Here is a 23,739-nt window from a genome sequence, read left to right as displayed (position 1 = left end):
GGGACCGGAGCGGATTCGGGAAACCGGACCCAGGTCGCTACCCTAAGCGCCGCTCCAGAGCTCGGTGACCGCAGGGCCAGTCGGCTCTCCCAGGAGCGGTGCCCCTGCGCCCAGGGCGCAGCGGCTGCGCCCTGCCCTCCGGGCGTGGGCTAGCCGGCCGCGTGTGCCTCGCTGCTTGACGCGAGGACTAGCCAATCAGGGCCAGCGGCCCGGGCTGCCATGTGACAGGCGAGGCGGCTCCTTTCCCCAACGCGGCCAGAGGGAGGAGAGAACCGGGGCTCGCCGCGAGCCTTCGAGAGCAGCGGCCGCGGAGGACGCGGCAGCAGCGGCGGCGGCGGCACAGGCTCGGACCAGCAGCGCGCGCATCCCCTGGCGCCCTGCGCGGTGGAGAGCTCGGCGGGCCGCGGGAGCCCAGGACGAGAGTGGACAAAGCAAGATGGCAGGAATCTTAGCCTGGTTTTGGAACGAGAGGTTTTGGCTCCCGCACAATGTCACCTGGGCGGACCTGAAGAACACGGAGGAAGCCACCTTCCCGCAGGCTGAGGACCTCTATCTCGCCTTCCCCTTGGCCTTCTGCATGTTAATGGTACGGCTCATCTTCGAGAGGTAAGGAGAGCTGGAGCGCTCCTCCCCCCAACGCACACCCTCGCGCGCGCGCACACACACACACACACACACACACACACAAACACACACACACCCGCACATCCTTGCGCGCACACGCACACTCGCGTGCTCTGTGGCGCACGCACCCGCGCCCCCAGCGCTAGCGCTCACGCCTCCCAACCTTTGTGTTCTGGAAGGGGTTGCTGACCCCTTAGCACTGTTGAGGTTCTGGGAGCCGGAGAGGGTCTGGCTGGCCTCCGAATTTCCTCCGGGGCGCCGGAGAGGGCCTGGGGAGCATTGGGGTAGCCCCCCGCACCCCGGACCCGCGCTCTCCTCCTCGCGGAGAGGGCGGGCGAACAAAGGTGAGCAACGGCTGGCCGCGGGACACGCTGCACTCCGCCGGGATTGTCCCTCTTTGCCGGGTGATCACGGCGCGCTGCCGGGAGAGGCTTCCACGCCGAGCCTTGTTGCCACTCACCTGACAGCCAGAAACGTTACGGACGCGCGGCCGGGAGGACGGAGGAACCGTGCACACTTCCAAATCCTTTCACCCTGGCCCACGGATTGCCCGGACTGGGCTTCGGAAATTTCTCCAGGGACTCTGGCTTCTGGTAGCTGTTTGGTTTCCATCAGTGACACTGAGTATCAGACCACAGTGCTGGGAAATAGGTGGCAATAGTTTGTAGGTTTCCAGGACTCCGGGCCATTAGCCATTTCTTTAAAAGAGGACGGGACGGGTGCACAGCCTGCAAAAGGGTATTATTAAATTGATAGATGTTTCCTATGAGTAACCATAAACTTTGATACCAGAACACAAATAGTTTTAAAGAATTGCCATATTATTGTTGGTATAATAACCGGATTTGGTTGGCAATTTAAAGAATTGCCATATTATTGTTTGTATAATAACCGGATTTTGGTTGGGTAACCTTTGTGTCATAAACAAACTTGTGTTACTTATTGAATTAATCTTAGATATCAGATTAGATTTTGCCTGCCATGCATTCTCCGGGGTGCTATTGAAACAAAACCGGGACAGCAGAACACGCTTCGTTTTCTCAACCGAAAACCTTACCTACCCTTTCTCTCCCTTCCCCCGCCCTCCATTCATCAGTACATGCTGAACTCAGATCACTGAGTATAGACTCCACTTCTCCCTTAGACTTCCTTTCTCCTCTCCTGTCCCCAACTCATCTTGGTCTTGTTTCTTAAGCTTTTGCTCTGTTTTTTTTGTTTGTTTGTTTTGTTTTTGGTATTTCTCTTTGTCCTAAGCCACTCTTGAGTGGCACAAATGGCAGAATTTGTCTTTTGTGTCATTTGTTGCTGGAAATGGCAACAGACAGTACTTCATGGGAACAATAAGTATCTTTTGTTTAAGGAAGGTGTATTTTTCAATGGGCATTATTGTTGCTTGAGAACTAAATCAGCTATTTCACCTGCAGAGATTAACATGCACAAAGGAACAGACTTAAAGAGCTGTTTCAAATGATGGGACTCTAGCACAGATGCCCTCTTTGATCCCATCCTGCGCTGAGACTTACAGTGAGAAAGTGGGTGTGTTTGCAGGGTTAGAGTTGCTTGTAGAGCAGATGTTTACTGATAGAAAATGGGAACTCATATCTGAACTTGCAGTCTCTCCAAAAAGAGCCTGTGGGGAGCAGCCAGTTGCTCTGTGACCTCACATAGTAGGGACTCCATACAGTTGCTGAATGACGTCTGATCAATCCTGGCTGATAAATCCTGGCCACACTCACTTTTAGCTGGCTAATGCATTTAAAGAGATGTATAGCGTTATGTTTTGAAAAACAAGCATGTCAGCTATTGACCTGTGTGCAGAAAGCTGATTCCAGGCTGTTCCTTTGGTTGGAAGAAATACATTTGATAGAGAATGGAGATAGCTTTGTACTTCGCCTTTTTCTGCCTTTTTTTTTTTTAAATAAAAGTTACTTTCATAGTTGAAACTGGAATTTCATTTTTCCTCTTCCTGAACATCTTTTTCTTCCTTTGCACAATCCTATGACTTACAGTTTACACAAGGGGGTCAGCTGCCTTCAACTGTTAGTCACAGCAGATGTCCTCATATTGATATGTAGAGACTTGGTGAGTTTCTTGCAGGCCCTTGATCCAAATAAAAGTGATTTAGTAGCCTATAGGAAAAGTGAAAGTTTGTGATTAATACTCAATATAGTAATCCAGGATGGCCCATATACCACAAGATGCTACTGACTTTTGGAATGGTGTCTACTTTGCTTTTTCCTATAGTAGTGACAACTCTGTCTTTAACCATTTGGGACACTCTCACTTTTCTGATAATCCAAGGGTATAATTCTATCCAGAATTTCAAGTACTGCATGTTTCTCGTCTTCTCAAACCTAAGGGACACATTTTGGCATCCAACCTGTGGCCTGCTTTTCAGCACCCATCACAGACCTGAATCAGTATAACTGAACTAGCCAATACTGTTGGCATTGACACAGCTCACTTTTGGTACCCTTACAACACACTGGGCAGGTTTCTTTTTCTTTTGCAGTTTTCTGTAATATATAACACGATTTAAAGAAGCTGGTTGGAAATCTTTTTATAAAATGATTTGTAATAGGAAATAATTCCCCTAGGATTCTGTTCCTTTTAGGCCGTTATCATTTATTTCAAAGCTGAGAACATACCTATGAAATAACTGATTATCCAAGACCTTAATTTCTATTAAATGGGAGCCTTCAGTACTCTTGTTGAGACTAAAATTGTGAATTTGGATTCATTCTCCTCAGTCTTACTCATTTCTCTCTATAAAGAGAAACACTAAAGAATGAATTGAATTGGCCTTTGCCCAACTGAGCAGTCCTATCTTTTTAATTTCACCCCCGCTGGTGGGTTGTTGGCAGTGAAGGCACGAGTGGCCAGAACAATGCCATGTTATAGCACCATATGGATAACAGTGTGAATACCTGGCATGGTTGGTCAAAAATGGAGCAGTCTAAATTCAGTGACTTCTGCCTGAGTCTGTGAATGGCCCAAAGCTTGGTGGTTTCTAGCATGGCCTTAGATATTACCTGCTTAACTGAGTAAAATATCTGTTGTTTACTGAGAAAACCTAGAAGTTTCTTGTAGAATGAAAATTGTAGTGTATATGGTCATGTTGTTGGCTTGTTGACAAGGAACAAAATATTATTTAATAACATAGCATCATTTATTTGATGAATTTTCTTGATTTAATACTTGTTTAGGCTCAATAAGCCATTCTCTGGAATTATAATAAATGCTTCTTCTAAACTCTTTTAAAAAATATGTGCTGCTATGGTATTCATAAATGTAGGATTAAAATTTTGCTGAATTTCTGTTCAGAAATAAAGACATTTTTGTGTTATAAAAGGTAATGCTAATGCATTTTCTTCCTTGTGGGTTTAGAGAGACACAGAAAGTACTTATTGAGAATCAGAATATTTGCATTCTAGTCAAACTTACCTCACACTGGGGTGGCCACCTAATTTCTGTGTCCCTTATTTTTTCTTTTGTGCAGTGAAGTTGATGGCCTTTGTAATCCAAGGTTGCTTGCACTTTCTCAGTTATCTGATTCATCCTATAGGAATGCTATAATATTTGAAGTTTACTAATTGTTATATCTTGAAACTTTAAGGCAGGCTAAACATTATTTTTTTGCAGGTAGTAATAAGTCATCTAAGAATAAAGAGTTTTTTTCATACATACAAATATCCTAGCTAATGGTTTTGTTTCTTATATTTTTAAATTATGGGTTGAGTTAAAGGAATCATTTGGGCTGTTATCACTTGTGCTCCAAAAAGCTATACTATTTCAGAATAACCAACAAAGAATATTCTCCAGAGAAAGCAATTGCTCTCTTTCCTTAGAACTTTTTTAGCTAGATCCCAGAGCCAAAGGATGAGATGGCTGGATCGTATCACTGACTCAGTGGACGTGAGTTTGAGCAAACTCTGGGAGATAGTGAAGGACAGGGAAGCCTGGTGTGCTGTAGTCCATGGTGTTGCAGAGTCAGACATGACTTAGCAGCTGAACAACAAAGAGTAGGCCTGATACCTCTTGTGATGGCTGGGTAAGAAATGAGCAACTCACTCATGTCAGGTTGGTTTTCCAAGTGCTAAGCTACATGAGAACTGTCATTCTTCAGAGGCTGACATCAGAGGTGTCAAATAATGACCTATTGCCCCCAAACCCTCAAAGAACAACAGGTCTCAGCTGTATCAGAGGGAATGTCTGGCCAGTGGGTTAGTTTTTCTTATGGGTTTGCTTAATATCTTGGTCTTGTCAATAGCCTTGGGTGAGATCACAGAGGAGAAGAGAGGAGAGGAGAGAGAGAAAAATGAATGGGGCTGTATTCTTGATGGTTAGAGGGGAAAGGGTAGGTATGAGTGAATGTAAGGAAAAAGTGGGATGCCAGGTGAGTTTCATAACTGAAGGATATTCCCATAATGTACCTTAATAATGAAAACACTGATATCTTCAGATTTATTTTAGAAGCGTGGAGTGTGCAATGGAATGAAGTTCTACGTACCCTCAAAATCCATAGGTGGCCATCTTTAGTCATAAGTTGCAAGTGTCAAGGTGATGATGGTAGGAGGTGGCAACTTTGGGAGGTGACTAGGTCATGAGGGTGGAATCTTCATGTGTGTATGGGATTAGTGCCTTCATAAAAAAACAGGCTCCAGAGAGCTCCCCCACCCCTTCCATCATGAAAGTGAAAGTGAATTCACTCAGTCACGTCCAACTCCTTGTGACCCCATGGACTGTAGCCCACCAGACTCCTCAGTCTGTGGAATTTTCCAGGCAAGAGTACTGGAGTGGGTTGCCATTTCCTTCTCCAGGGGATCTTCCCAGCCCAGGGATTGAACCCGGGTCTCCCGCATTGCAGGTGGACTCTTTACTATCTGAGCCACCAGGGAAGCCCCCTTCATGAGGACACAGTGAAAAGATGGCTGTCTGTGAAGCAGGAAGGATGACTTCACCAGACACCAGGTCTGCTGGCACTCTGATCTTAGACTTCCAGTCTCTAGAACGAGGAGAGAGAAATTTCTTTTGCCATTTAATGATATAGTCTCAATATTTGCCATGTCATTAAACTTATTCAAAAGTATTTTCAATGACTACATTATTCTATGCTGTGAATATACTATAATTCATTTAACCAGTCCCTATATTATGGCAACCCACTCCAGTATTCTTGCCTGGAGAATCCCATGGATGGAGGAGCCTAGTAGGCTGCAGTCCATGGCGTCCCAAAGAGTCGGACACGACTGAGTGACTTCACTTTCACTTTCTATATTATTGTTGGATATTTAGGCTGTTTCCAGTTGATGTGTATAAATCTTTCAATTACTGATAACTTCCTAAAGAATGTTTCCTAGAAGTGGTACTTCTAAGACTAAAGATAAATGTTTTAGTGTTCTTGATAGATACAAATCACCAAATTGGTGTCAGGAAAGATTATATTCATTTGTATTTTCTTATCAGCATGCATATTATTATTATTTGAAGAAAATTTTTTTCTTTGAAAATTGAAGAGATGTTATTCTTGTATATGAGTGTGTTTTATGTTACTCATGATGAACTTTCCCCAAATATTTGTTCAGTTCAGTTCAATCGTTCAGTTGTGTCCTATTCTTTGCAACCCCATGGACTGTAGCACGCCAGGCTTCCCTGTCCATCACCAACTCCAGGGGCTTATTCAAACTCATGTCCAAGGAGTTGGTGATGCCATCCAACCATCTCATCCTCTGTTATCCCCTTCTTCTCCCACCTTCAATCTTTCCCAGCATCAGTGTCTTTTCCAATGAGTCAGTTCTTCACACGAGGTGGCCAAAATATTGGAGTTGCAGCTTCAGCATCAATCCTTCCAATGAACACCCAGGATTGATCTCCTTTAGGGTGGACTGTTTGGATCTCCTTGCAGTCCAAGAGACTCTCAAGAGTCTTCTCCAACACCACACATCAATTCTTCAACACTCAGCTTTCTTTACAGTCCAACTCTCACATCCATACATGACTACTGGAAAAACCATAGCTTTGACTAGACGGACCTTTCTTGGCAAAGTAATGTCTTTGCTTTTTAATATGCTGTCTAGGTTGGTCATAACTTTCCTCCCAGTCATCATCTGCAGTGATTTTGGAGCCCCCAAAAATAAAGTCAGCCACTTTTTCCATTGTTTCCCCGTCTATTTGCCATGAAGTGATGGGATGCAATGATCTTAGTTTTCTGAATGTTGTTTCAAGCCAACATTTTCACTCTCCTTTTTCACTTTCATCAAAAGGCTCTTTAGTTCTTCGCTTTCTGCCATAAGGGTGGTGTCATCTGCATATCTGAAGTTATTCATATTTCTCCCGGCAATCTTGATTCCAGCTTGTGCTTCATCCAGCCCAACATTTCGCATGTGTGCTCTGCATATAAGTTAAATAAACAGGGTGACAAAATACAGCCTTGACATACTCCTTTCCTGATTTGGAACCAGTCTGTTGTTTCACGTCCAGTTCTAACTGTTGCTTCTTGACCTGCATACGGATTTCTTAGGAGGCAGATAAGGTGGTCGATGGTCTGATACTCCCATCTCTTTCATAATTTTCCACAGTTTGTTGTGATCCATACAATCAAAGGCTTTGGCATAGTCAATAAAGCAGAAGTAGATGTTTTTCTGGAACTCTCTTGCTTTTTCAGTGATCCAACGGATGTTGGCAATTTGATTTCTGGCTCCTCTGCCTTTTCTAAATCCAGCTTGAACATCTGGAAGTTCTCAGTTCACATACTGTTGAAGCCTGGCTTGGAGAGTTTTGAGCATTACTTTGCTAGTGTGTGAGATGAGTGCAATTGTGCAGTAGTGTGAACATTGTTTGGCATTGCCTTTCTTTGGGTTTAAGTTGGAAACTGACCTTTTCCAGTCCTGTGGCCACTGCTGAGTTTTCCAAATTTGCTGGCATATTGAATGCAGCACTTTCACAACATCATCTTATAGGATTTGAAATAGCTCAACTGGAATTCCATCACCTCCACTAGCTTTGTTTGTCCATAGTGATGCTTTCTAAGGTCCACTTGACTTCACATTCCAGGATGTCTGGCTCTAGGTGAGTGAGAGGTCTTTTTTGTATAGTTCTTCTGTGTATTCTTGCCCCCTCTTCTTAATATCTTCTTCTTCTGTTAGGTTCATACCATTTCTGTCCTTTATTGAGTCCATCTTTGCATGAAATGTCTCTTGGTATCTCTAATTTTCTTGAAGAGATCTCTAGTCTTTCCCATTCTATTGTTTTCCTGTATTTCTTTGCATTGATCACTGAGGAAGGCTCACTTGTATTTCACTTTCTGTGAATTCATGTGTGTTTTTCTATTGGGATAAACATCCTAACGTTTTGGGAAATGGTGGCCTTCGGATTTTTTAAAAATCAGAATGGTCTTGTATTGATCTGTTTCTCCAGTCATGTGTTTATACTCATTTCTTTCTGCTTACTGACTCTCTCCTACAACCTAAGTCATCATCATAAGGAAGGAAGTTTCTCAAATTCTAGATATTGGAAGGAATGCATGCAAAAGAATGAAGTAGATAATATCCTGAGTTTAGTATAGAGGATGAGACAGAGAGAAAGGGGTTGGAAGAAGTTTCAGGGGTTAAGAATGAATGGGTTTTTATAAAGGAAAACTCAGAGATTGAGCCTAAACACCTTTATATTTTTTCTCTGAATTTTGGATAAAAGCAAATTATTAGCTGAGTCATCAGGAAAATGCAAATCAATACCACAATGAGATATCATCCTACACCCATTAGGATGGCTACTATTAAAAAACAAAACAGGAAAGAAAAAACGTGTTGGTCATCATGTGGAGTAATTGAACCCTGTGTCTTCTTGGTGAGAGTGTGAAATGGTACAGCCACTGTGGAAAGCAATATGGAGGTTCCTCAGAAAATTAAAAATAGAATTAGTATGCGATCCAGCAGTTCCACTTCTGGTATATGCCTGAAAGAATTGAAATGTGAGTCTCAAATGTTTGCAAACCTGTGAGCATAGCAATATTATTCACAATAGCTAAAAGCTAGGAGCAACTCAGGTGTCTGACAGGTGAATGGATAAACAAAATGTGGTCTATTTTAACACATTACGACATGGATGAACTGGAAGACATTATACTAAGTGAAATAGGTTAGTCACAGAAAGACAGACACTATAAGATTGCACTTATATGAGGTACCTGAAGAGTCAGATGCATAATCACAGAAGGCAGAATGGTGATTGCCAGGGGCTGGAGGGGAGTTATTGTTTCATGGGTACAGAGTTTCAGTTTTGAAGTAAGATTTCTATAGATAGATGATGGTGATGATGGTGGCAAAATGCTAATATAAAGATAGTTCACTGACTAAAAGGAAAAGTCATTTACTAGAAATACCTGGTTTCATTTTCTAGACTCGACAGTTTTCTATTTAGGAATAAACATCACTTCCATAAGGGGTGATGGAAGGAAGGTTGACGGCCAGAGAGCACTCAAGTATCCTGGACCTTTTTGGAAGGCCCTCCAGCCAAACACCTTGCTTCAGTCCATTTGTTGGCATGTCCAGAAAAGGAGAGCAAAATGTCTTTGGGAAAAGCACACTGTACATTTTCAGAGGATCCCTAGCACTAAAGTAGAGGCCTTCTACTTTACGCTCTCTCACTTCATGCTCCGTTGAAAGCAAACCAGTGTGATAGGATGAATTGCTAGTAAGGCAGGTGGCCGAGGCCAGAGATACTTCCTCTGGTAGGAAGCTTTTGCAGTGGGAGAAGAGCAGATCTGACCTTTCTCCCTAGTTTCCGATTTAACTTCACACCCTTTTTGTAAGCAAATGTTTTTAGACACTTGTAAATTTGAACATGGTTTTGCTTAAATGCTATCTACTACAGGGCAGGTTGCAGGCAAGGATTGTTGCAAACAGTTGATTGCGAGCAGCGGCAGGTACATATTACTGAAAAGTAGTTTTCAAAGTTTATATTAATGTTCGATCATTGTACAAAATACTGCTTTCCATCATTCATTTATGAGAGTATTTGGGGCAGGTTTTGTTGTTTTTCAAGAGAACTTTCTCTTCCTCACTGCTAGCCTTCAAAATGAACTTCTTGTAGACCACTCCTGCTTCCTATTCCTGCTTTTGCTTTTGTTACCTCAAAATTGGATTGTGCGGGTTGTTTTTGGCAGGTGTGGGGTTGGAGATACCCAAATGGTTTTCCATTGCAGGGAAGATGCAGTCCATAGCGAACTAGGAATCACATTTGTGACTTGCCGATGTCTGTATAAATGTCACATCTTATGGTTGAGGTTTTCTGGTTTCAAAGCTGTTGTTGCTGTCCTGAAGCTGTGATTGTGATTCTTTCCTTCCTCTCTTCCTTTTTTTCCCCTATTCTTTCCTTTCTTCATTTATTTTTGCCTTTTATTTTTTCTCTTTCCTTTCCTTCCCTTCCGTTCCATTTTTTCGCCTTTCTTCCTTCCTCTCTCCATTCCGAGCTTCCTTCCTTCTATCCTTTCCCTCTCTTTCTACTTTTCTCTGTCTCTCTCTCCCCCTCTCCGCTTTCCTTCCTTCTGCTGCTCATTGCTGCTGTTGTTTAGTCGCTAAGTCTGACTGTTTTGTGACCGCATGGACTGTAGCCTACCAGGCTCCTCTGTCCATGGGATTTCCCAGGCAAGAGTACTGGAGGGGCTTGCCGTTTCTTTCTCCGGGGATCTTTGCGACCCAGGGATTGAACCCACATCTTTTGTGTTGGCAGATGGGTTCTTTACCAAGTGAGCCACTGGGCAAGTTCCCCTCATTGCTACAAATCCTTTTAAAAGGCAGGCCGGTTTAGTTTAGACAGCAGAGGAGCAACATAGAGTTAAGAATAGGGGAGAGAAACAGAACCATCTAGAATCTTGTCTAGGGACACGGTTTGGCAAGTGTCAGAGTAGAAGCTGCCAGCTAGTCTGAGTGGCTCTGTAGATTTTTGTCTTAATAGATCACCATTTCAAAGCAAAATAAAGTGACTTGGTGCTTTAACCAAAGTGGCAGTTTTGGACACAATAGCTTAACTGAAGGAAAATTGAGAACCAGTCACTTAGGCATGCTGGAGATTAAGAGAATATAAGGGCTTTGTCCGTCAGTGGGAGTATGGATATCTTTGAGTGCATGGGTATACTCCAGAGTGATACTGCATTTAAATTCTGTTACTGTTGTATACACTTATAGGACTTAATTAGAAATGTATATTCCTCACGAGGATTAACAGGAAAATGGATAGGATATCAGAAAGAATGTGGAACTTGGGTTTAAATTCAAACACTGCCTCTTCTCAGTTATTCAGTAGTGGACAGAATGCCCTGAAATTTGGTCTTCTCGCTTGTAAATTGGGGAATGTGCCTACTTTGTGATATTGGAAGACTGTCTGTGAAAATGTAGTTAAGGAGGACTCAGCTGGTTCTTAAAAATATACATTGTGTAAAAAATAATTGATAACATAGTACACTACAGTATTTACTATGAGAAGAAATAATGTTCTGTAATGTGATTTCATGTGTTGGATGTACCTGTGGGGAGATGGTGTGGCTTACAGAGGCAGTGGAACCTGTTTATGTATGTGATCCTGGAACTGAAGGATTTACTGGTTCTGTTGAAGAGTAAATATTTAGCGTTTTAAACAGGCATCGAAGCTTCAGTCTCTTCAACACAATGCCTATTTAGGGAGGAGAATGCATCTTAACCTTTTATTTTCTAAGGTTAATAGTGGATTGTAGGTCAGGGACTTGCTTGTACTGGGTGGCAGAAGACTATTTCTAACGGTGGGATTTGAGGTGGGTGATGCGCAGCTGCGTACGACTTACAGCTTAAAGTGTTCTCAGAGGGCTCTGCCTTGAGAGAAAGCCCAGGAAGCTGGACTTCCACTGGATGGAGTTTTCTCTGGACACTGCCTTTCAGTGGACGGATGCCTTATGCAAATATCCCAGTCTATCTCCAACTGCCCCATCTGGCCCCATGGTCATTTTTTTATTGCATGTGGTCTCCAGGGGAAACTGGCTAGGTATTCAACCAACGGCAATGGCAAACATCAAATTCACCATTTATATTGATTTAAGACCTAGGCTGAATTCTGGCCATGCCACCTATGTTGCTGCCACAGATCTAGGAGCAAATAGCTTAATCTCTTTATACTCAGTTTCCATTTGAAACTCTTAGGGTTGTGAAGATTAAATAAGATAAAGCATGCATGCATTGTGTTTAGGGCAGTACCTAGTTCATGGAGGTGGGAAGTATTTGTTCTTTGGGTTTATTGAAGGTGCATGCACACACGTACACACACATGTACACTCTCACACACACAAACACACAGTTGCTTTCTATTTGCTGGAACCCTGGTTTCCAGAAATGAGACTTTACTGTGAGGTGTCTGAAACTCTTTACTGGCATTATCTTTATGTCATGAATGAGGATGTCAGACTGCATTCTTGCTTTCACAGGCTGGGGTTGCTGGTGTAGTCCTTTGACTTACTTTTCCTAGTCCTCCTGTTTCTCTCTCTCTTTTTCGCCTCCAAGGAGCATTCTGATTCTTCCAGGTGTAGTTGGCTTGAAGATAATCCCAGCCTCTTAGTGAAGAGCTGGGTCTTATGCACCTCACACTTGTTTGTCATGCACTTTGCTGAGATATGTTACTATTCATACAGCTCAGAAATACTTTTTCTTTTTTTCCTAATAAGAGCCTTCTAGAGAAAGGAAAGCCTGGGGAATGACCTTTATTGATTTCTTTCAGAATTGTAACTCTCGTGGATTATCCTAATTTTATCTTTAAGAAGGCAGAAATTCATTCTCGGGTCTTTGGGATCATGCTTGTGAAGATGCACACGTTCAAAGTTAGCTAACATACTAAATATACGTATTTTTTCCTTAAGAGAAACAAATCTACACCCCCAAATTTGAACTTCCTTTGGTATGAAGGTGGCAAACCTAGGCCTACCAAATTAGTTCAGGAGGGATTTGAGCCTCGTTTCTACTACAGGCACTTCCCCAGCTCTGCATAGCATAAACCTTTCATTCTTAAATGCACGATTTACTCTGTAAATAGTTTAACAAGCCTGTTAAATTCTTTAAGGCACTGATAGAGGGCATCTTAAGATGAGCAATGTAACATTGGTGGTGGGCCGTCTTTTTTTTTAAGTAATTAATTTTTTAATCAAAGGATAATTGTTTTACAGAATTTTGTTGTTTTCTGTCAAACCTCAACATGAGTCAGCCATAGGTATACATGTATCCCCTCCCTTTTGAACCTCCCTCCCCATCTCCCTTCCCATCCCACCCCTTTAGGTTGATACAGAGCCCCTGTTTGAGTTTCCTGAGCCATACAACAAATTCCCGTTGGCTATCTATTTTACATATGGTAATGTAAGTTTCCATGTTACTGTCTCCATACATCTCACCCTCTCCTCCCCTGTCTTTTGAATGAGGAAGTAAGGCAAAGAGGAAACTACAGTGCTCTAGAATGACAAATTATCAAAAACTGCCTCAATTTTAATTCAGTAATTGTTTAACAGTGTCATTGACTAGGAAAAAAAATGGAAAACTCATTCATTAAAAAGTAGTTGAGTCAATCATGTGTTACACACCAGTGTGGCACCAAAGTCGGGGGAGGGGTGTTTGGGGTGGGAGAGGTCCACCCTGGGTGGCAGCAGTAAGGGGCTGTATTACCTACCAACAGGTTTAAAAGAAAACAATAAAATTGACTAAAAGTTGGTCTGCTTTTTCTTGGCACCACGTAAAGCCAATCCTAAACATAGAATTGATGGAGTGAAAAATTACCCCCCTCACCTGAGCACACTCTTCCTACCACCCCTCCCCCTGCTTCTTAGAATACCACTTCCAGATGCTGTTTTAGGGCACAGATGTTCTGAAAACCACAATTTGAGAAATGCTGGGAAAGCCAGCAATTGCCACCTCCCATTTTCTGCATCAGGACACCAAAGCCTATAGGAATAAATGAAGTAACTTGCCCTGCACCACCCACCCAGGTCTAGGTCCTGGGACAGTGTGGCTGCTATGGGATGCTCACAAGGCCATTGTAGGATGATGCCCCCAAGCCCACTTTTTCTGGAGCTATTCCAGGAAACGCCTCAGCCCAGGAAAAACTGGACCTGAAAATCAGGTTGGTCACACCACCTGACTGTTTGCTCTGTTACACCTAAGTTGGTCTGGTCACCGGCCAGGGGTGTTTCTATTGATACAACAAAAATGGCTACTCTGCCTCTCCCTGCGGGTGAATGAGGCTGGTTGTGGGAAGAAGCATCTGGGTGATTTGAGATGTGTTGCCTGCCCCACTGTCAAGGTACCACATTTCATGGCTTAAAAAAAAGAAGATGTGATTGAAGGGGCCCTCATTAAACGTGGGTTGGAGCTCCTGAGAGCAGAGCTCACTCTGCAGACAGCCGGGACCCCTTCTTAGTGTGCTAATTGCTCCTGAGCTCATTTGTTCCGTGTTACTGAAACCATGCACCCAGTTTTACTTTCCTCCCACTTTCACCCTAGTGCCTGTGAAGCACCCACACTTAAGTGGCTGCTTGCAGAATTTGCAAAGGAACTGGGGAAGAGAGCAAAAATAGATATACAGGTGGTGGTTGTCAACCAGCAGTTATTTCTAAGGAGTGCTCAGGCAATCTAGTGGTTTTCTGTGTGTGCATTTTTTGTTCATGGTTTTATTGAGTTTTACAAAGTATAAAACTTTCTTTTGGTATTGGTAGGTACCTGGGGTTTACTTGAAAGTGCCGGGCTCCTGAAATAAACACTGCAGTGAACTATATCTTAGAGTCAGATGAGGGAAGTGTTAGGAAACTCCAGTGCTCTGACCTTGCCTCCCTTAGAGGCAGGCTCTTGTCTTGGGTCTCTAAGCAAGCAGGAGTCTTGCCACAGTCAGTCCCTGTGCTGTGGCCCGAGCCTCCCAGCCTGCCACACGTTGGCAGAGAGTCAGGCTGTAGACGATTGGGTAGAGGACAGCTCGTTGTCATTTTAAAACCAGGGTGTGTCACTTCTTTAATTGCTGGCTCCCTTTCACTTAGTAATTCCATGTCCTCTGGTTACTTCTCTCTCCTGCTCACACGCTCCTCTGCCTCAAATTGAAGGTAGCCTGAATCACCTGCTTGGCTGACTCCCTCATTTTTTGGTCCTGAGCTTTGGTTACCAGGATCTCTGTTATAACTCACATTTCCCAGGATACAATAGTGAGTTTGAGGCAGATTCACTTAAAAAGGATGGTTAATAAGAGCAATCACCTCCCCTTGTACTAACTTTAATTTTTTGGTGTCTTTAAAAAATAAGTCATATGGAATAAATATTCTTTCTGGTTTTGAAAATAAATTTATGGTTATAGACTTTTTTCTGGTTGGAAACAGAAGAAATAAAATTAGTTCCTCGATGGCTCAGTGGATTAAGAATCTGCCTACAATGCAGGGGACACAGGAGACGTGGGTTCAATCCCTGGTTGGGAAGATTCCCTGGAGGAGGAAATGGCAACCTGCTCTAGTATTCCTGGCTAGAATAGCCCATGGACAGAAGATCTTGGTGGGCTACAGTCCCAACAGTTGCAAAGTGTCGGATATGACTGAGTTTGAGCATGATTCAGTTCCAGAATTATAAAACAATTGTTTGGCAAGCAGTTTCCCCATTTCTCAGAGTTGAAGATGAGATTAAAGTGTTGTGTTAAAAGGAGAACTTTCTCTCCTTTCCATTTTCCCAGCCAATATCTAATTCTCTACTCAGGTCAAATCTGAGGACATCCAGTCCTTTCAAATTGTCTAAAGCGTTTCTAAATTGGATGCACTTAGCTGCCAGAAACTTCTTATGGCTCTATTTAAAAAGCCAATCTAGAAGAGTTAGGAAACGGCTCTGAATGGGAACTGCTAAAGTAAATAATGTATAGTGATACGTTTTGGAATTTGACACAGATTATACTTATCTTTGCAGGTGAAACTAAACACATCTTTTTGGTCCTGAGGAGTGTTTAGATTTGTGGAAAGACTGAGAGTGAGAGGGAGAGAGAGAGAGAGTAGAGAGAGGGAGGGAGACAGGGACTCTCCGCTAGGTGTGTACAACAAAAAGAAGCGTAGCACCCTGACTTTGGCTTAAAATTCCATCTTGGTGGAACCCCAGTTCAGCTAATACCCTAATGGGTGTGTAGGCACATGCTTAGTCACTCAGTCGTGTCTGATCTCTGCGATCCCACAGACTGTAGCCCACTAGGCTCCTCTGTCCATGGAATTTCCCCCGGCAAGAATACTGGAGTGGGTTGCCATTTCCTCCTCCTGGGATCTTCCCAACGCAGGAATCGAACCCACATCTTCTGTGTCTCCTGCATTGGCAGGTAGATTCTTTACCACTGAGCCACCTGGGAAGCCCAGCCTAATGAGTATTTGCTGTAAATCTGACACTGAAATGCACAGTCATCACTTGCTTAACAAATGTTTATATGGCATTGTTAGAAAAGTGCTTTATTTTTCTAATGTAAACTTTTTATTCTGTGTATAGCATACATACAGAAACATGCACAAAAGTATACTTAAAACCTATAGCTCACTGAATTATCACAACAACACACTTATGTGTTCATTAATCAGAATGCAGATTTAGAAATAGAACATTACTAACATTGTAGAATCTTCTTCATTAGTTTTTACTGATTTTATAAATTAAGGAAAAATTATATGCAGTGTGAAAATGAAAGGCAACTGTAGCTCCTAGTCCATGCAGCAATACGCATACCCGTTCTTCCTCTTACAGTCTTGGTTTCTTACAGAGGAAAACATGAGCTTTGCTCTGGCACTTGCAGTCACCCATGGAGCCATATTTCCTCTCTTTGTGTTAACTTTGTACATACGGTACTTTGCTGGTGGTCCGGTGACTAAGGCTCAGGCTCCCAATTTAGGAGGCCTGGGTTCAATCCCTGGTCAGGGAACCAGATCCCACATGACGCAACTAAGAATTTGCATGCCACAACTAAAGATCCTGTGTGCTGCAACCAAGACCCTGTGCAACCAAATAAATTAAAATAAATGTTAAAAAGTAAGTTTGTACACATGCTTGGATAAAGTGTGTGTCTGTGCAAAATTTGATTAATAGTTTGCTATAAAATTTAATAAAAGAAATTGCTTAGAAAGGAATGGGAAGAAGATATGAGAAAGTGAATGAGAGAAAGAACCATAGTCAAAATGTTCTTTTTCTTTCCCACCTTATTTACTTAATTAGTGAGACTATTTTATAAGGATTAATAAAGGGACAAAATTCAGTGTCTTTAAAAAGAAAACAAATGACTGATGTTAAAGAGGGGATAAATGTGTATGTTTATTGCAATGCTTCTGTGTCCTGTTGCTTGGATGTAGAGGATCTAAGATTTGTTGAGACAAGGGAATCAGACTTTGGGTTTACATAAGCCATGTATTTTGAACACTGAGTGTTTGCTTGTGATGTAGAAATACAGTGCTTGTTTGAAAAATAATACCTTTCAGTCTTGCTGTGTTTTGTGTTTTTAAAATTATACTCACCTTGAAAACAAGTATTTGTTGTTTGTTGTTTAGTTGCTAAGTTGTGTCCAACTCTTTTGCAACCCCATGGACTGTAGCCCACCAGGCTCGTCTGCCTATGGGATTTCCCAGGCAAGAACACTGGAGTGGGTTGCCATTTCCTTCTCCATGAAAACATGTACGTTTTAGTTTAAATATTTCTTATTTAATACAAGCTTTTTTCTGTTCCATCTTTGGATGTGTCTTCTAGTCAATATATTCTCTTTTCTTCTTCAGGAATACCAGTTACACACGTTAGCTTTTTTTGGCCTAACTTTCATATCCGTCTTTTGTACAGTGTTTTTAATATATTTTATTATTATACATGGTTTTATTAATTTCCCTCAAGCCTACCAACCGACTGTCCCTTTCACTCATGTTTATTCGGTTTGTCATCTTGATCTTAATTTTGCTTTAATTTTTTAAATAATTTTTTCCTTTTGTTCTACTGCTTTTTCCAATTTTTTTTTGCAATTTTATTTTTCAGTTTTCTAACCTCTTTCTGAACCCTGATTTCTCTCTCTCGCTTTTTTTTTTTTTTTCTGAAAAGCAATCATGTAACCTGCAATTTCTTTAACATTTTTGTTTGAAGTCTTCATATGTTCCTGTGGGTAATACTTTTTCATTTGCTTTCTGGTTCTTATTATTTTGCAATTTTTGTTCTTAGATTTTACTGCTTCCTACCCATGTCTTTTAGTCTAAAAACAGGAAATATTAGATCGCTTTCTGCTTATTTTTATAAAGAGGGTATCTTAAAATCAACTTGGTTAAAATCTATTGTTTTTGGACTCATGGAATAATAGAACGGTTTTCTTTAAAAATGATTTATTTCACTGATAAAGTCTTCAGAGGCTGTGACTACCATTTCATAATCTTCAGTGTTCACATGGCCACCACACTGCAGGAGAGGGACAAAGCTTTCAGAGCTTTTCTGATAGCTGTGGGAGAAAACATTCTTCCAACTTTTGCATTCTAGAGACAATGGGGATTTCACACCAGTTTTAAATGGAACTTCTAAATTTTTTCCCCTAGTTCTTACAATGGGAATAACACAACATACTGTGAACTCGCGGTGTAGTATTACCTCAGCAGTAACTATTTGTTAATTTTTAATATATTAATTCTAGTTTGTGGATTTTTAAATGCTTTGGTGTCTAAAATGATTAATAATGTGACGAAACAGCCAGTACTTGAAATCTTTTGAGCATTTAAAATGATAAAACCTCTTCCATTTTTAAAACCATTAAATAAATTACCTGGTTTTATATATTCTATAATCTCACTGGGAAACTCTCAATGCAGAAAAAATACAGCAATTTCCATTTTTGCTCTGTTTTCTCAATCCCTCATTCTTCCCTAGATGTGTCTAGCATGAATAGTTGATATATATATTCTTCCAGAACTTTTTCAATGCATTTGCCTACCTGCATACTCATACACACACACACACAGAAATATACCTTTTGTTTAAAACATGAATGATATACTCTAAGTGCTGTTCTGAAACTTTGTTTTTATTTAATATTATGCCTTGAAGATTTCCCAATGTTGGTGAATGTAGGACAACTTTATTCTTTTCACTATGATAGTATGAAGATAATATCCCATTGTCTGGGGTTATTTGTTTATGAATGCTATTAGAAACAATGCTATAACATCATTCTTTTGCACACTTCTTTGTACTCAGGTGTATTACTCCAAGCTAACATACAGAAGTCAGATTGCTGGGTTAGAAGATGTACAAAGTTAAATTTTAATAAATGCTAGTGGAGTCTTTCAAGAAAAATCATATGAATTTACCAGCTGACCCAACACTGTATGGAGAAGGCAATGGCACCCCACGCCAGTACTCTTGCCTGGAAAATCCCATGGATGGAGGAGCCTGGTAGGCTGCAGTCCATGGGGTCGCGAAGAGTCGGACGTGACTGAGCAACTTCACTTTCACTTTTCACTTTCATGCATTGGAGAAGGAAATGGCAACCCACTCAAGTATTCTTGCCTGGAGAATCCCAGGGATGAGGGAGCCTGGTGGGCTGCTGGCTATGGGGTCGTACAGAGTTGGACACGACTGAAGTGACTTAGCAGCAGCAGCAGCAACACTGTATGGGAAACCACCCTATCCTGACTTAAGTGTGAAAGTGAAAGTGTTAGCGCTCAGTGGTGCCTGACTCTTTGTGATCCCATGGAGTGTAGCCCACCAGGCTCCTCTGTCCATGGCATTCTCCAGGCAAGAATACTGGAGTGGGTTGCTATTCCCTTCTCCAGGGATCTTCCTGACCTAGGGATTGATCCCGGGTCTGCTACATCACAGGCAGATTCTTCACCATCTGACCTGCTGCAAATTTGATGTAACTTTTACAGATTGTCCTAATTTGTAAAGAAAATAGCTGTTTTGACATGCTCTTTCACAGAATTGGGGCTCTGGGTAAGAATAAAATTTAGTAGTATCTGCCATGAAAGGACATTTTGTTAGTCTTTCTTTACCTGAGAAATTGGAATAATAATCCATAAAATGCAGTAAGAAATTCCTTCAAGTTTATAATATTGAACTTTTTTACATCTACTACAATCATTTGCTTAGAAAATATTTATCTCATACATTTATACCCCTTTCAACACTTGTTATAAAAGAATATAACAAAACACTCACTATTCCTATTAAGTCAAGCTAAAGCAATTGTGTTTTGTTATATTCTTTTATAAGAAATAAGTCATTTTTAGATATATTAAATCTTATCACCTTGTATAAGAAATCATAAATGAGGGAAATCTCTCCTCATATGAAGTTTTCTAATCATCTGTTATTTGAGTTAGTCATTTTATGATTAAGTTATTCAGAGGGCAGAAAAATTTGTACTCAACAAGTCACCAAGTAACCAAGATTGAACAAGTAACTAAGAATCTAGAACTCAAGGGAAATTTTAAAATTTACAACTAGGTTATTTTTCAGTACAGCTGTCTGCCCACCCCATCCTACCTCTGGTCATCATATTGTCTCATTATGCCTTTCTGTTTAAGAAAAAGTTATGTTTTTATACCTTTAGAATAGCATATATTAAAATTTATAGACTTTTATGAAAATGTTCAAATATACAGAATAGCTAAAAAAAATAATGCCATGAACACTTGCATTGTCATTACTGGAATTCAGTGATTAACATTTTATTGTCTCTGTATATATTTTATTTTCTTCTTTACCATGCAAAGTAAATTTCAAATATTATGACACATCATTTTTAAATACTTGCAAGTGCATCTGTTGTCTAAAAAGACATTATAGGGTGACTTTTTAAAAGTAGTTCTTGGATAATCAATTTTACATTGTGGAATTTATTGTGTTTTTCAAAATATTTTTGAATGTATAGTTTCAAAGCTATATGGGTTATGGAGTTGGTGAAATTATAAGGTAAAGGAAGACCATAAATTTAGATTCAGTGACTAAATTTAATGGTTGTACAAAAATAAGGCTTGAAGTGATATTTTAGTGAAAAACTCATGGGCGATTAAATGTACTATTTGGAAGTTGTGTCCAAGGTTTTGAGCTGGAAAACCATAAGTTTACAAGAAGTAGCTAAGCAGTTGGGCTTCCTGGTGGCTCAGATGGTAAAGAATCTGCCTGTAATACAGGAGACCGGGGTTTGAGCCCTGGGTCGGGAAGATCCCCTGGAGAAGGGAATGGCTACTCACTACAGTATTCTTGCCTGGAGAATTTCATGGACAGAGGAGCCTGGTAGGCTACAGTCCGTGGGGTCACAGAGAGTCAGACACGACTGAGTGACTAACACTTACTTACTTAACTAAGTAGTTATTCATTCATAACCTTTCATGGCATTAGAAAATCAGTGTGAAGTACATTGGCTTATAAATCAAGTTTTAGACTCATTTCCATCAGGCAAACGTTTCTCAAGATCGCAGACTCCTGCCTCTGATGTGGTAGAGTTTACGTTTCTTTGGGTCATGTTTGATCTTCTACCATGGTGAGCTCAAGACTCCAAAGCAAAGTTGGAGTACAGTTACCTTTTCAGAATGCAAGTCCAAACTGACCATTTCTGTTGGCTAAGTAAGCCTAAAACAGTGGGTTGGACAGGATTTGAAATAAATGAGATGTAAGTTTGTTGAATACCAGACCACCTGACCTAGCTCTTGAGAACCCTGTATGTAGGTCAGGAAGCAACAGTTAAAACTGGACATGGAACAACAGACTGGTTCCAAATAGGAAAAGGAGTACATCAAGGCTGTATGTTGTCACCCTACTTATTTAACTTATGCAGAGTACCTCATGAAAAACGCTGGGCTAGATGAAGCACAAGCTGAAATCAAGATAGCTGGGAGAAATATCAATAACCTCAGATATGCAGATGACACCACTCTTATGGCAGAAAGTGAAGAAGAACTGAAGAGCCTCTTGATGAAAGTGAAAGAGGAGAGTGAAAAAGTTGGCTTAAAGCTCAACATTCAGAAACTAAGATCATGGCATCCGGTCCCATCACTTCATGGGAAATAGATGGGGAAACAGTGGAAACAGTGGCTGACTTTATTTTTTTGGGCTCCAAAATCACTGCAGATGGTGACTGCAGCCATGAAATTAAAAGATGCTCACTCCTTGAAAGGAAAGTTATGACCAACCTAGACAGCATATTAAAAAGCAGAGACATTACTTTGCCAACAAAGGTCCGTCTAGTCAAAGCTATGGTTTTTCCAGTGGTCATGTATGGATGTGAGAGTTGGTCTGTGAAGAAAGCTGAGCACTGAAGAATTGATGCTTTTGAACTGTGGTGTTGGAGAAGACTCTTGAGAGTCCCTTGGACAGCAAGGAGATCCAACCAGTTCATCCTAAAGGAGATCGGTCCTAGGTGTTCATTGGAAGGACTGATGCTGAAGCTGAAACTCCAATCCTTTGGCCACCTGATGCAAAGAGCTGACTCATTTGAAAAGACCCTGATGCTGGGAGGGATTGGGGGCAGGAGGAGAAGGGGACAACAGAGGATAAGATGGCTGGATGGCATCACTGACTCAATGGACATGGGTTTAGGTGGACTCTGGGAGTTGGTGATGGACAGAGAGGCCTGGCGTGCTGCGATTCACGGGGTTGCAAAGAATCAGACACGACTGAGCGACTGAACTGAACTGAAGTTTGTTAAATAAATTGTTGGAATCCCTGTTGCTAAAATTACACACTAAGATAAACTTGCATTTTATTATTGTTATTCACATTTCTCAGGTACAGAAAGAAAGAGTAGCAAAATAAGTTAACATCTTCCCCAAACCAGTTCTTGGTTAGAAAAAGGAGTCTCAGCTTCCAGGCAGCACATTAACTATGCTCCTCTCTAGAAATCTCTTTATCTTATCATCCTATTATCATCAACTTGCCTGTATATTCCTGGGAAGGAAACTGCTTAAGAAAATATCAGTATATGCTTACTGTGGAAAAACTGTCAAACAGTAAAATACAGTATATAATGCAATTTAAAACTCCCTTCTCAGGGACAACCATTTGCAGTTGTTTTCTGGGACTTTTCCTATGCATATCCAAACACATATATTTCTCTATAAATGTTATGTATGCTCTTTTGTGGCTTCCCCGATGGCTCAGCTAGTAAAGAATCTAGCTGCAATGCAAGAGATACAGGCGATATGGGTTCAATCCCTGGGTCGGGAAGATCCCTTGGAGGAGGAAATGGCAACTCACTCTAGTAGTCTTGCTGGAGAAATTCCAGGGACAGAGGAGCCTGGCGGGTTACAGTCCATGGGGTCACAAAGAGTCGGAAACGACTGAGTGACTGAGCACACGCACATGCTCTTTTGTACTTTTTTACTTTAAATGGTTGTATAGAGTTTTCACACATATATATATTTTACATATATGATACATAGCAATATATTTATCATAATTTATTTAATCAATCCTCTATGAATATATTTTTAATTCATCTTCAGTCAGGTGTTATTTAAAGCAATGCCACAATAGTTATTTTTGTACATATATCTTTGTTTACATGTGAATGTTTAGGATAAACTCCTATTAGTTCACAGTGATTGGGTCATTTTGAATTTGATAGGTATCATCAAATTGTTCTCCTAGGGGATTATACCTCTTCATAAGGTTTGTAATGTGACATGCAACAGAATTGTCAAGTGTTTGCCAGTTGGCTCTGTGAAAAATGGTGTCATTTCAATTACCCTTTCTTTGTAAGTGAAATTCAGCCTCATTTTCATGTTTTAAAACCACTTAAAATTTTTCTGTGAATGACTTGATGTTTTTGTCATTTTGGGGAATGTTTGTTGAATTATGAAAGCAAAAGTAAACTAGCTATTTTTCATGTTGATTATAAATATTTTCCTTTTTGTCTTTGACTTTAATTATGATTTTTTTTGAGGACTAGAAATTGTAATTTTTCTGTGGTTTGAGTAATTACTGTTTTTCCTTCAGAGTTAGACTCTTGAACAACATGGGGGTTAGGGGCACCAAACCCCTGTACCGTCGAAAATCCTTGTACCAATTATAGCGGGCCCTGTGTATCCGTGGTTCCTCTGCATCCATGGATTTAACTGGCAGTGGATTGAGTGCACTGCAGTGTTTACTGTTG

General features: G+C 41.0%; 1 protein-coding gene across 3 annotated transcripts in view; it reads left to right on the top strand.

The window, feature by feature from the left end:
* Nucleotides 1–254: 254 nt before the first annotated feature.
* CERS6 (ceramide synthase 6) overlaps nt 255–23,739 on the top strand; it is a 359,345-nt gene continuing 335,860 nt past the window's right edge. For 2 of the 3 annotated variants that reach the window (XM_027558509.1, XM_027558491.1), the window contains exon 1: nt 255–606. In XM_027558509.1, coding sequence (XP_027414310.1) covers nt 437–606 — 170 coding nt within the window. In that variant the 5' untranslated portion in view covers nt 255–436. The remainder of the gene's footprint in view (nt 607–23,739) is intronic. The other variant, XM_027558499.1, reaches the window with a different exon arrangement.

The sequence above is a fragment of the Bos indicus x Bos taurus genome, chromosome 2 (assembly GCF_003369695.1).
Source record: "Bos indicus x Bos taurus breed Angus x Brahman F1 hybrid chromosome 2, Bos_hybrid_MaternalHap_v2.0, whole genome shotgun sequence".
Lineage (NCBI taxonomy): Eukaryota > Metazoa > Chordata > Mammalia > Artiodactyla > Bovidae > Bos > Bos indicus x Bos taurus.
The sequence above is the reverse complement of the archived record's forward strand: the minus strand, read 5'-3'. Positions and strand labels throughout refer to the sequence as shown.